The following is a 13,469-nucleotide window of genomic DNA, read 5'->3' as shown; positions in this document are numbered from 1 at the left end:
GGCAGCGGCTCAACCCACTGAGCCACCCAGGCGCCCCTGGTTAAATTTTTCTTTTGTAGGTTTTCCAGACAGCTAACTACCCACAACACTTAGATTGTATCATGCTGCTTTAAAATCTTGTCATTTCCCCCCTGCAAGCTAATAATGCCTTCCCAATTCAAAGAGCAGGGGACTATCTTAATTGGTTCTACGATCCTGCCTCAACAATGCAAAGCTATGTGCTAAGTGCTTGTAGAAGACATCTTTCAGGCAGGCTGCCCAAAAATGTTAGACACCCCACATCTAGGTGATCTGATGTAAGACCAGACCTCCAGATCGGAGAACTACCCAGAGAGGAGAACTATCCCTCCTCACTCAGGGAGGACCAGTCCAGAGGCTATACCAGATGGATCGAATTCTCTCGGGAAGGTGAAACAGCCTCAGTGGCACTACACCAAACTGTATGGATGGCTAATTTCTACCAAAGCCAGCTAATTTCTACCCAGAGAGAAGGAAATAGAAGAGAAATAGCATGAACACCTTTAGTTTCTAATGGTTTTCCAAGTTCTGTTTCATTTTGAGATCTAGAGATTCTTCGCGCTTTTGGGGTTTGCGAACTACCCCTTCCAATAAACATGAGTGGGTTTCTTACTCTTTTAGAGCAAATGAACTCTATACAACATAGCCCCTCAAATGTTTAATGAAGGAAAATTAACTGCTCACTTAAGACTTTGTGGTTTTTGTTTTTTTTAAGATTTTACTTATTTATTTGACAGGCAAAGATCACAAGAAGGCAGAGAGGCAGGCAGAGAGAGAGGAGGAAGCACGGCTGGATCCAGGACACTGGGATCATGACCTGAGCCGAAGGCAGCAGCTTAACCCACTGAGCCACCCAGGCGCTCCCACACAACCTCACTCTTGCAGAGGAATAACAAAGCACCATGTGAAGGACAGAATCCTTTTGCTTTTTCAAAGCAAGGGAAAGGGTTGTGAATGAGCTGCCACAAAATATCTCCCCAAGCTCACTGACAAGGCGCCAAGGCTTCATGAAGCTTCTGTTAACAAATCCCAGAATGGGGCTGTTCTACATTAACCTACTGGGATCCCTGCCAGGAATCAGAAGCATGGCAAGGTAAGTTTGAGTCTCAATGGCTCCCTGCACCTTACATTCTAGAACAGAGAGGGGAAAAAAGAAAGCAAAGTCCTTACAATCAGGAAGCTTATAAGACTAGAGAGTACATCTCTGAATGCATGTAAAGTGCATATAGATGCATGCAAAATGCACACAGAGAGATCAAGACAGCTTAATAAGATAGAGGAGCTCACAAAGTTTCTAAAACTGCAAAGTGTTTTAGGTGCAGCCTAATAAAGGAAAGGAAAGCAAATCCACTTAGATCAGACAACAAAATAAATTATACTAAGTCAGACAGGAAAAGCCAAGTGGACAGCCTGAATCTGCTGAAAGTTGGGCAAAGAGAAGACAACTGAAAATGAAGCAGAAGAATCCATTCCTTATCCCAAACCAAGAAGATGGGTAGGAGCAAAGAAAAGAGTCAAGACAAAGAACAAAAGAATATATTCAGACAGTACGCATCAAAAATTGAACAGTGTAGGGCGCCTGGGTGGCTCAGTGGGTTGAGCCGCTGCCTTTGGCTCAGGTCATGATCTCAGGGTCCTGGGATCGAGTCCCGCATCGGGCTCTCTGCTCAGCAGGGAGCCTGCTTCCTTCTCTCTCTCTCTGTGTACTTGTAATTTCTCTCTGTCAAATAAATAAATAAAATCTTTAAAAAAAAATAATAATTGAACAGTGTAAACACTACAGTTTCAATTTTAGAAACTTCTGCTAAGGAAACGAGTAAACAGTTTTAATTAAATACATTAATTTGGGGGCACCAGGCTTGCTCAGTAAGATGGAGCACACGATTCTGGATCTTGGTATTGCTGAGTTTGAGCCCCATAATGGGCACATTGGGTGTATCTTTAAAAAACTATAAAATGAAGGGGCATCTGGGTGACTCAGTTGGTTAAGCCTCTGCCTTCGGCTCAGGTCGAGCTCAGGGTCCTGCAAGTTGCACACTGGACTCCTTGCTCAGTGGGTAGCCTGCTTCTCCCTGTCCCTCTGCCTGCCACTCCCCCTGCTTGTGTGTGCACTCTCTCTATCTCACTCTATCAAATAAATAAATTAATTAATTAAAAAAAAATAAAGTGAGCATTTATTTTTTTACTTACTTAGAGAGAGAGGATGGGGGAAGGAAGAGAGGGAGACAGAGAATCTTAAGCAGGCTCCCTGCCTAGTGCAGAGCCTGACGCAGCATTTGATCTCACAACCCTGAGATCATGACCTGGCTGAAATCAAGAGCTGGATGCTTCACCAACCAAGCCATCCAGATGCACCTAAAATTTTAAATAGTGAGACACCACAGGGGTTGGGTACAGCCACACAATAGACTATTACAGAGCTTTTAAGAATGGGGTGCCCAGGGGTGCCTGGGTGGCTCAGTGGGTTGAGCCTCTACCTTTGGCTCAGGTCATGATCTTGGGGTCCTGGGATCAATCCCCACATCTGGCTCACTGCTCAGCGGGGAGCCTGCTTCCCCCTTCTCCCTGCCTGCCTGTGATCTCTCTGTCAAATAAACGAATAAAATCTTTAAAAAAAAAAAAAAAATAATGGGGTGCTCAAGAGTGCCTGGTTGCCTTAGTCAGAAGAACATACAACTCCTGATCTCCAGATGTAAGTTTGACCCCCACACTGGGTGAGATTACTTAATAAAAGCTTAAAAGAAAAAAAAAAAAGAATGGGGAGCCTGACTGAATCAACAAAACACGCGACTCTTGATCTTAGGGCATGAGTTCAAGCCCCTTGTTGGGGGTAGTTTACTTTAAAAAAAAAAAATGGAGTAGAGGGTTTTTATTAACATGGAAAACTGTTCAGAGTGCCTGGGTGCCTTAGTTGTTAAGCATCTGCCTTCAGCTCAGGTCATGATCCCAGGGTCATGGGATAGAGTCTCACATGGGATTTCCTGCCTCTCCCTCTCACACTTCCCCTGCTTGTGTTCCCTCTCTTGCTGTCTCTGTCAAATAAATAAATAAAATCTTAAAAAACAAAACAAAGGGCGCCTGGGTGGCTCAGTGGGTTAAGCCGCTGCCTTCGGCTCAGGTCATGATCTCAGGGTCCTGGGATCGAGGCCCGCATCGGGCTCTCTGCTCAGCAGGGAGCCTGCTTCCCTCTCTCTCTCTCTGCCTGCCTCTCCATCTACTTGTGATTTCTCTCTGTCAAATAAATAAATAAAATCTTTAAAAAAAAAAAAAAAAAAAACAAAACAAAGCATGGAGAGCCGTCCATGGTATGGTATTAAATAACCAAGTTTTTTTTTTTTTTTTTAAGATTTTATTTTTAAGTAATCTCCACAACCAACATGAGGCTTGAGTTTACAACTGCAAGATCAAGAGTAGCATCCTCCACTGACTGAGCCAGCTAGGTGCCCCCAATAAGTTGATTTCTAATTCCTGATTTTGGAGGGCTCTATGAAAAATGACGTCACCTAGCTGCCTCAGTTGGTAGAACATGCAACTATTGATTTATGAGTTGTTGAGTTCAAGCTCCACGTTGGGCATAAAGCCTACTAAAAAAATAAAAAATAAATTTTAAAAAATCGTAAAAATAAGTCCCAAAGTCACCTTTAAGCAAGACACCTAAGATTCTGCCTAGTACCCAACCAAAGTCAGCCAGTAAAGAGTCTCTGACAGTATATCACAGAGATTCAGCTACTTAAAGCACCTTGACAAACACTTGGTTAAAACTCTCAAACTGTAAAATCAGAACCCAACAGAATTGATGCCTGCCTGGCTTAGCCGGTTAAGCGGCTGCCTTCAGCTCATGTCATTATCCTAAGGTCCTGGGATCAGGTCTTGTGTTGGGGTCCATGCCCAGCTTTAAAAAAAACCAAATGAGGGACGCCTGGGTGGCTCAGTTGGTTAAGCAGCTGCCTTCAGCTCGGGTCATGATCCCAGCGTCCTGGGATCGAGTCCCACATCGGGCTCCTTGCTCAGCAGGGAGCCTGCTTCTCCCTCTGCCTCTGCCTGCCATTCTGTCTGCCTGTGCTCGCTCTCTCTCTCCCTCTCTCTGACAAATAAATAAAATCTTTAAAAAAAAAAAAAAAAAAAAAAAAAAACCAAATGAATAAAAATAAAAAAGAAAAAGAAAAGTAGAAGGTAAATAAAGAACTGGCTTACTATCTGTCTTTACACAAGTCCTCACTTCTTCCTATGGAAGACAGAAATTGATTTTCTACAGCACTCAAAAATGCTAATATTTATGTACAGATTATACAGAGGAAAACAATTTCTGTACAAGATATTCTCACCTTTTTCTTCCCCTACAGCATTTTTAGGTATAGAGCCATCTAATCAGAATTAGCAGGGAGCCTTACATCTAAGCCACAAATTACTGGAGAACAGAGTTTGCAGTCCCATATTAATTATTTATCTGGGTATATTAAGAAATTGTAAGCTTTCAGTAATAACAGTATTAAAACAATGATAATACTATATAATCCTTTTTCTTTCACTTTTACTTCCTGAGCATTATAGCATAAAGAGGACAATATGGTTGTGTACTTGCCCAATAAGAAGCAAGATCTCTAGATGTTATTTTGGGCTCCAAAAAATTCCTGTGTGACTCAGAAAGGAAACTCCTTTTGTTATATATCCTACCACCAATTTTATTCCCTCTCCACAAGAGATGTATAATATATAACTGTGTTCAATCTTTGTCAGCAGACAAGCAATGAATGGTAACTGAGCAAGGCCATTTCCATCACTGTTTTAGGCTAAGAAAAAACAACATTCAGGGCACCTGGGTGGCTCAGTGTGTTATGCCTCTGCCTTCTGCTCAGGTCATGATCTCAGGGTCCTGGGATTGAGCCCTGCATCAGGCTCTCTGCTCGGCAGGGAGCTTGCTTCCCCCTCTCTCTGCCTGCCTCTCTGCTTACTCGTGACCTCTCTGTGTCAAATACATAAATAAAATCTTTAACAACAACATTCATGTAGCTGAAGTAACATTAAAAAAAAAAAAAAAAGAAAGAAAAGTATAGGGTGCCTGGGTGGCACAGTCAGTTAAGTGTCTTGCCTTTGGCTCAGATCATGATCCCAGGGTCCTGGGATCGAGTTCCACAATGGACTCACTGCTCAGCAGGGTTAGTCGGCTTCTCCCTCTGTCCCTCACTCCACTCGTGCTCTCTCTAATAAATAAATAAAACCTTTTTTTCCCCCAAAGATTTTATTTATTAGATAGAGAGAGAGAGAGAGATCAATCGCAAGTAGGTAGAGAGGCAGGCATAGGGAAAGGAGGGAAGTAGGCTCCTGTTGAGCAGAGAGCCAGATGCCAGGCTGGATCCCAGGACCCTGAGATCATGACCTGGGCTGAAGGCAGAGGCTTAAGCCACTGAGCCACCCAGGCCCCCTAATAAATAAAATAAATAAATAAATTAAAAAGTTTATTAACATTATTTTATCAACAATAATGGAAATTATAAAATGCAAGACAGAGCACTCCGAATCCTCTCTCTCTTTTAAAAAAAGAATTAAAAAACAAAACATTTTATTTATTTATTTGACAGAGAGCAAGAGCACAAGCAGGAGGAGTATAGCAGGCAGAGGGAGAGGGAGAAGCAGGCTCTCCGCTGAACAGGGAACCCAATGCAGGGCTCGACCCCAGGACCCTGGGATCATAACCTGAGCTAACAGCAGACACTTAACCAACTGAGCTACCCAAATGTCCCTTTTTAAAATTTTTATTAAGTAAACTCTTTGTCTAACATGGGTCTTGAACTCATGATCCCCAGAATCAAGAGGCACACACTCCACTGACTGAGCCAGCCAGGTGTCCCCTCTCTCTTTTCAAATCTGTTTTTTTTCATTTGTCCAGTTCCTGTTTAGTCCTTAACCACATGCATGCATAATTGTGTATAGCTATAATAAGCAGAAATAAGAATTCTGGTATCTTGGTGCGCCTGGATGGCTCAGTCAGAGAGGCGTGCAACTATTGATCTCGAGGCTGTGAGTTCCAGCCCCAGGATGGGTGTAGAGATTACTAAAATAAGTAAATTTAAAAACAAGTAATAATTTTGTGTCTTGTTACATTTAAGGCATCAAATGCTTTGTGTGTTTAGCCTCCTGGGTGGCTCAGCTGGTTAAATGGCTGCCTTCAGACCCAGTCATGATCCCAGAGTCCTGGAATCAAGCCCCCTGGCTCAGTGGGGAGTATGCTTCTCCTTCTCCCTCTACCTTTCCTCACTACCCACCATTCGTGGTTTCTCTCTCTTTCAAATAAATAAATAAAATACTTATTTATTTGACAGAGATAGGGAGAGCACAAGCCAAGGGGAGCAGCAGGCAAAGGGAGAGGGAGCAGACCCCGATGCGGGGCTTGCTCCCAGGACCCCGGGATCAGGACCCGAGCTGAAGGCAGACTTAACAGACAAAGCCACCCAGGCACCCCTATATTTTTTAAAAAGATTTTATTTATTGGGGCTCCTGGGTGGCTCAGTCGGTTAAATGTCTGCCTTCAGCTCAGCTCATGATCCCAAGGTCCTGGGATGGAGCCCCACATCAGGCTTCCTGCTCACCAGGGAGCCTGCTTCTCCCTCTCCCACTCTCCCTGCTTGTGTACTTGGTCTCGTTGTGTTTCTCTCTGTCAAATAAATAAATAAAATCTTAAAAAAAAAAAAAAAGATTTTATTTATTCATTTGAGAAAGAGAGAAAGCATTTGGGGTGGGGGGGGAGGGCAGAAAGAGAGAAGTAGACTCTCTGCTCAGCAGGGATGCAGGGCTGTACCCCAGAACAAGGAGATCATGACCTGAGCTTGAAGGCTGACACTTAACCATCTGAGCCACCCAGGTGCCCCCCAAAAAAATATCTTGGAAAAAAAAAAAAAAAAAAAAGAAAAAAAAAAGCAAAGCTGTGCGCTCTAAGTATTCACAATTATGTTAATTTCTGCATAATATCATGCAGATGTGATTTACCATAAAGTACTCAAGTATTCTTTTATTAATTTTTTTTAAAAAGATTTTATTTATTTGAGAGGGAGTGTGCATGGGCAGGAGCAGGGGGAGGAGCAGAAGGAGAGGAAGAGGGAGAAGCCAACTCTGCTGAGCAGAGAGCCCACACAGGGCTTGATCCCAGGATCATGACCTGAGCCAAGTGGAATGCAGACATTTAACTGATTGAGCCACCCAGGCACCCCTCCTTTTGTTACAAAATAGCTTCCAATGATTGTCTCTGTCAAACAAGTAAATAAATAAATAAAATCTTTTTAAAAAAATGAAGCTTTGCATTCATTATCACCACTACTATTTTTGTGTAAGAATGATATTGCTAACATCAAGAATTTCCCAAGATGTGCACAGCTACCTTCTCAGTTCTGGATATTACTACTCCCATGTTACTGATGGAAAAACAAAGGCACAGATAGGGAAATCATTTGCCAAATGTCACAAAGTTCAAAGAGCAGCATTCCTGGTTCTCTGCTTTGGCTCTGGAAGTTAAGCAAGTAACAAGACAAATTATAAAGAAAACAGGACCTCACTTAAACATGTTAGGTTAAGAAACAGGAAGACAGAAAGAGGTAGGTATTAAGAGTACATTAGATTATTACTTAACATTATGCAAACTTTCAAAACACGGTCAATAAATTCAAGAAGAACACTATGATTAACTTTTATAATTCAACATTTGCTGGGCAAAACACTATAATGGTGTATGTGGAGAGTATAATGAAGTCCTCCAATGGGAGACTCTTCTTCTTTTCTTTCTTTTTTTTTTTTTTTAAAGATTTTATTTATTTATTTGACAGACAGAGATCACAAGTAGGCAGAGAGGCAGGCAGAGAGAGAGGAGGAAGCAGGCTCCCTGCTGAGCAGAGAGCCTGATGCGGGGCTCAATCCCAGGACCCTGGGATCATGACCTGAACCGAAGGCAGCGGCTTTAACCCATTGAGCCATCCATGCGCCCTGAAAGACTCTTTCTACTTCAAGTGACAATAATAACAGTTCTCTTAAACCATGAGTGGTGGCCTGAGAGACTAGGAAAAGGAAGTTTTGTAGAGGCTTGCTACCACTACTCAGTTTTGAAAGGCTTCTGTATGATAAGCTAAAATCTTCAACAGAAAAGGAAATGCCAGCTGGGCCCCAACCACCACCATTATTATTTCCTTCCTTAAAACTCATGTTTAGGGCGCCTGGGTGGCTCAGTGGGTTAAGCCGCTACCTTCGGCTCAGGTCATGATCTCAGGGTCCTGGGATCGAGTCCCGCATCGGGCTCTCTGCTCAGCAGGGAGCCTGCTTCCTTCTCTCTCTCTCTCTCTGCCTGCCTCTCAGTGTACTTGTGATTTCTCTCTGTCAAATAAACAAATAAAATCTTAAAAAAAAAAAAAACTCATGTTTAAATCTTTGCCTGTATCGTTTATAAACATTTCTAATGCTTAAGACACTTTTTATCTAGAGCAACCTTTTCTCTTTCAATTAATCCAAGATGTGTTCCTAAGGTGAATTTACCCAACCACCATGACACAACTTGTCTATCCGCCCAAGCTAAGGTGAAAACAGAGAAAGGAGTTGTGTTTATAACCCATCTTTTTTCATGCTTCATTTGGAATAATTTTTCACCTCCAGGCGCTGCCTCTTGCCATTCCTCTAACATCATATTTGTGTCCTTCTGTTCCAATCATATCTGCAATATCCAATCCTGAATTGATATATTTTATCTATGCCTACAACTGTGCTTATTATATAGGTGATAAATTTTTCCTTTCATTCACTTATAGCTATTTTCTAACTCATTCTGTGTAAAAACACTCTCTTCCTCATGTAATACTTAATTCTTCTCTTTTGAATCATTTTCAGGAGGCTACTTTGCCAAGAACAAACATTTACATCCTGAAATATATCACCAAATACACATTCTCTTCCCTTTCTTAAAGGATATCTTTAATTCTACTTTAGATTCTACTCCCTGAAAGAGAATGTTTAGGGGGGGGAAAAGGTTTGCTTTATTCCTATCCTGAACGAAGTACTACTTTAGATTTTATCCATTTATTTGAAAGAGAGAGAGAATGAGTGAGAGTGAGCATGAGGGAGGGAGAAGCAGTCCCCCTGCTGAGCAGGGAGAGCAACCAGGGACTGGATCTCAGGACTCCAGAATCATGACCAGAGTTGAAGGCAGTTGCTCAACCAACTGAGCCACCCAGGTGCCCTACTTTATTATTTTTTTAAACGATTTATTTGTTTTAGAGAGAGAGTGCAAGCACATGAGCAGAAAGGGTCAAGGCACGGAGAGAGAATCTCAAGCAAACTCCATGCTAATCGTGGAGCCCAACCCAGGGCTCAATCTCATGACTCTGAGATCATGATCGGAGTCAACACCAAGAGTCGGACACTTAACCAACTGCATCAAAGTGCTCTCCAAGTGCTACTTAAAATATTTTTATATATGCCCTTAGTTTAGCAGATAAGATCTAGGTTTCCACTTTTATGTATCCTGAATGATGCCCTGAGCATCATTCTTTCCTAAGTCTTTGCTCTAAGATCCCCTAAGATCTCTGACTTAAAAAGCAACATTAAAAAGTTGAGGCCAGGGCGCCTGGGTGGCTCAGTGGGTTAAGCCGCTGCCTTCGGCTCAGGTCATGATCTCAGGGTCCTGGGATCGAGTCCCGCATCGGGCTCTCTGCTCGGCGGGGAGCCTGCTTCCCTCTCTCTCTCTCTCTCTCTCTGCCTACTTGTAATCTCTCTCTCTGTCAAATAAATAAAATCTTAAAAAAAAAAAAAAAAAAAAAAGTTGAGGCCAAAAAAACTCTAAAAGCAGTGGAACAGCTGTATGGCAAAAGGCCTAAAGAAACAGACTCCTCTGAAGATTTATCAGGAAGATGAGGATGTGGGGAAAGGGACAAAAAGAGAGGAAGAGGTTATCAACAGATAGGAGGGAACGGAAAGCAGAGTGAGGCGATCTCCTCCCAAAAGAAACTGATAGGAAAATGAGCAGTGAGAAGTTCTACAACATCTAGAGCCAAAATGTATCCAAGCCCCTAGATAAGGTTCACTTACCCACCCAGACACTTACCGTGTTGCATTTTGTGCCACACACTACTTGCCTATGATTTAGCCACTGAGATGCAAACACTTTATTAAGGGTCCCAAGGTGAAACTCTCTCTCCTTCAGGAGACTGGGAAGTTGCTGTGCTGCATAGCCATGCAACACTCGAGTATAGCTGGTTTCATTCTGAAGCCTGACTTCTCGATTCTTCAGGTAGTACACTAAGGATCTCTTCACTGGGGGGAGTCTTTTCCTTTTGTGCAATGAGTGATCCCAGCCAAACTGTGGAAAGCAACGTTAGAAATTAGGGATTTGGCTACCTTCCTTCAGAATAAGGGATCCTTCTGTATCAGAGAACTCACCAAGAACTCATCTTGCAGGATTTACATACAACAGAAATACAATTAAACAGATCAGAAATCTGAACATAGCAAGTCCAGTTTAACTCTTCCAACACTGAGAAGATGCTGCTCATAGACAAACCTATCTACGAGAAACAAGGGCTGAAAGACAACGGAAAGGAAGCAGAAAAGAGGTCAAAAGGTTTACTAGCTCTGTTAGGGCTGAAGGTTGCAGAGCCCCTTAACTTATCCTTGACAGAGAACAGAATGAAGTACCAAATAATTACTACACCGTCCTGGGCTACATCTCTACTCAGGACCCTTCTCTCAGTCTGTACTCCCTATGGAGCATGGAGAGTGCAGCTGGGGCCAGCATGGGGTACCAGGCCTTCCAAGGATGCTCTATCAGGGCGACCCCGTCCCCAGGCCGTTGAAGAATTCGAAAAATCAAACACCAACGAGGTAGGAAGCATGTGAAATAAGAGTCCGAATACGCGTTCAACGAGAGCGTTACAGGGATGATATATGAGAACTGATGTTTTTTATACAGGTCCAAGACCAAAAAGCCCACCTCAGGGCTTGAGGTATCCAAAGGGAAACTCCTTCCCATATAAGGGACGCAATTATCTCCACTTCCCAGGGCCCCGGAAGGGGGACTTCACTCTCCCTCCCAGTATCTTCTGGGAGGTTTTGTTCCTGATCCTCCTCAACGTCGGTTTTCTTCCTCCAAAGCCAAGATTCTAGTTTCCCTTTAAGCCCCATTACCGGCTGCAGGCCTTCCGCGGAGTATGCCTCGTTCCCAAGTTTCCCTTTAGCTCCTCATTCCTCCAGCCTTTCTGATCTCCTATGAACTCTCGAGGGCCCGGCCCTGTCCCAAAAGGCTGGGGCTCTGCTCTTGCCCACCTCCGACTACAGACCTCGGTCCCCGGTTCCAGTTCCCCGACCTTAGAACCCTATTTCTCTCTGGGTGCTTCGGTGATATAAGCCGGGTCCAGGCCTCTTAGACCTCACCTGCGGGCACTGAGCGTCGCTCCCAGCTCCTGGCGAGGCGGGCGCTTTCCGCTTCCTGCTAACTGCTTTCCGGGCCATAGTGGGCAGCGCCGCAGCGGCCCCGCAGCCACATGGGGCGGGGGTAGCGAGGGTTAGCAAGACGGCGGGTCATATACTGGGCCCCGGGGCCGCGCACTTTTGTGCGTCTGGCCCGGAAAACGGCCCGGACCCGGGAAGGCAGGCAGAGGGAAAGGAGGGAGGGAGGACTGGGGCCGGGAAAGGGAAAGGGAAGGGGTAGGGTAGGAAGGAACGAGAAGCTTTCAGACGAACGAGTCTGAAAGGACGGCGAGCGGCTAGAACCAAAACACCCCCTCCCCCTCGCCCGCGCTCCGTCACCCTTGCGCAGCCGCACTTCGCAGCCTGTCGCCACGGAGACGCTGCCGGGCCTTCAGGGGTGGGGTTTAGGGCCTGCGAGTGGAGAGTCCGCAGCAGTTGTTTTGCGGCGGCCCGCGCATTTCCAACGGTCGTCAGATGGCCGCTGTAGGTGGAAGACCTGGGGTCAGAGGAATCTGCGTTCTGGAGGTCGACCTCGGACGCCCGCCTGCCCATCCGCAAGCACCCGGAAGTGAGGACGACTGTCCTCGCTCCGGGAAGGAATGCCTCCCAGCACACGCCTTTACCCGGCAGCTGCCACTGGTTATCTCTTATTGAGCGCCGCACTTTCCCGGAACCTATCACAAACGGAGCAATGACACCAAGGGCTGGACTCTGTGCGGGGAGGCAGGACCTCCTTACCCCACCCTCGCAAGGTGGAGTCCGGCCCGGAATCAACAACCGCGTGGCCAGACTTTTCCTCTGAAGAGTACCTACCTGCCCTGCCTGGCATGACCAGCCCAGACTGCGCCCCAGGCCTCTGGCCTCTTCCCACCCCTCCAGAGCTCTCAAACTCCATTCTCCACTCAGTCTCCTGCCTCCCTGCTGGCCACCTGCCCCGCCTAACCCTTTCTCCTGTTCTGACCGCAACAGCCCCTCAAATCTTCTTTCTCTCAGCTACAACCTCGCCTCCCTTTAGATTCTCATGACCTGCTGGCCAAACTGTCTTTTGTGCTTTCTGCAATAGACCTCACGCCTTAATTCATCTGTTTCTTACGCCTCCCATGCGGTCCTAAATTGACGACAGGAACAGGGGACTGCCGCTGCCTGCCTCTCACTCAGGACGCTGGTTACATCTCAATGAGGGCAGATTGGGTGATATACTGAACCACAAAGAGTGGACGATGCTTGTCAGTCAGATAAGGGGGCTTCTTCAGGATCACCCTTGCCTCCATTCTCAGAAGATCTTGTAGGAATTTGCTGGCTTCCACTTTCCTCAGGCAAAGAAACCCTTTGAGGAAACAGGATGTTCTTGCTTAGGGTTGACCGGCCTCGGGCTTTAGTGCCCAGTTACCTGCTGCTTGCTTCAGGCCTCATACCTCCAGGGAGTTCTGTTGACCCATCTGAAGTTCTGCCTACAAGATTTGGATTTGTTTTCCAAGTCGAAACAAAGACCAGATTGAGACAGGGTCCTCTGCCATCCCAAGTGGGCACTGCCACTAATCTCTAATGCCACCTTGGGAAAGGCAACCCCATCTCTCTTGGTCAGGCCTATCCCTTCAGAGACATGCACAGAGTGAATGGGTCAGAAGTGGTTCACCTTCCTTTTTGAGCCTATTGTTCCAGTTCTGTCTTGCCTCACAATGCCCTCGGTGACCCAGGAGCCCATTGGGCAAGAGCCTGGAATCCCTTTGAGAATCTCTAGGCTCATGATGAGTGGCACTTGGATCCTGGTATCTGCCCCTGTCAGAGGCTGCAGGCTTATCCTCAAGGTTAGTGCACTTCATCTTGGCATCCTCAGGTTTGGTTGAAAAGGACTTATTATAAATAACAAAAGATGTGCATTTTCACCATTATCACTTAGAAAATTACAAGAGTTTTAGGAACTCTTGTGCTAGGAACCAAAACAAAGACCAAATAGGTATCTTATATTCCAATACCATAGTAGTAGAAATCAGAGTAGGGGCACCTGGGTGGTT

General features: G+C 45.1%; 1 protein-coding gene across 2 annotated transcripts in view; it reads right to left on the bottom strand.

Moving 5' to 3' along the window:
- Nucleotides 1-12,908, bottom strand: part of DCAF12 (DDB1 and CUL4 associated factor 12) — a 31,213-nt gene extending 18,305 nt beyond the window's left edge. The window contains exons 1-2 of one of the 2 annotated variants that reach the window (XM_059141928.1): nt 12,870-12,908; nt 10,094-10,348 (exon numbers count right to left, since the gene is read on the bottom strand). In XM_059141928.1, the coding sequence (XP_058997911.1) occupies nt 10,094-10,348; nt 12,870-12,893 (279 nt within the window). In that variant the 5' untranslated portion in view covers nt 12,894-12,908. Of the gene's footprint in view, nt 1-10,093; nt 10,349-11,418; nt 11,807-12,869 lie in introns of those variants that run through there. The other variant, XM_059141927.1, reaches the window with a different exon arrangement.
- Between the last annotated feature and the right edge of the window lie 561 nt (nt 12,909-13,469).

The sequence above is a fragment of the Mustela lutreola genome, chromosome 12 (genome assembly GCF_030435805.1).
Source record: "Mustela lutreola isolate mMusLut2 chromosome 12, mMusLut2.pri, whole genome shotgun sequence".
Classification (NCBI taxonomy): Eukaryota; Metazoa; Chordata; class Mammalia; order Carnivora; family Mustelidae; genus Mustela; species Mustela lutreola.
This window is presented reverse-complemented; position numbering and strand designations above follow the sequence as displayed.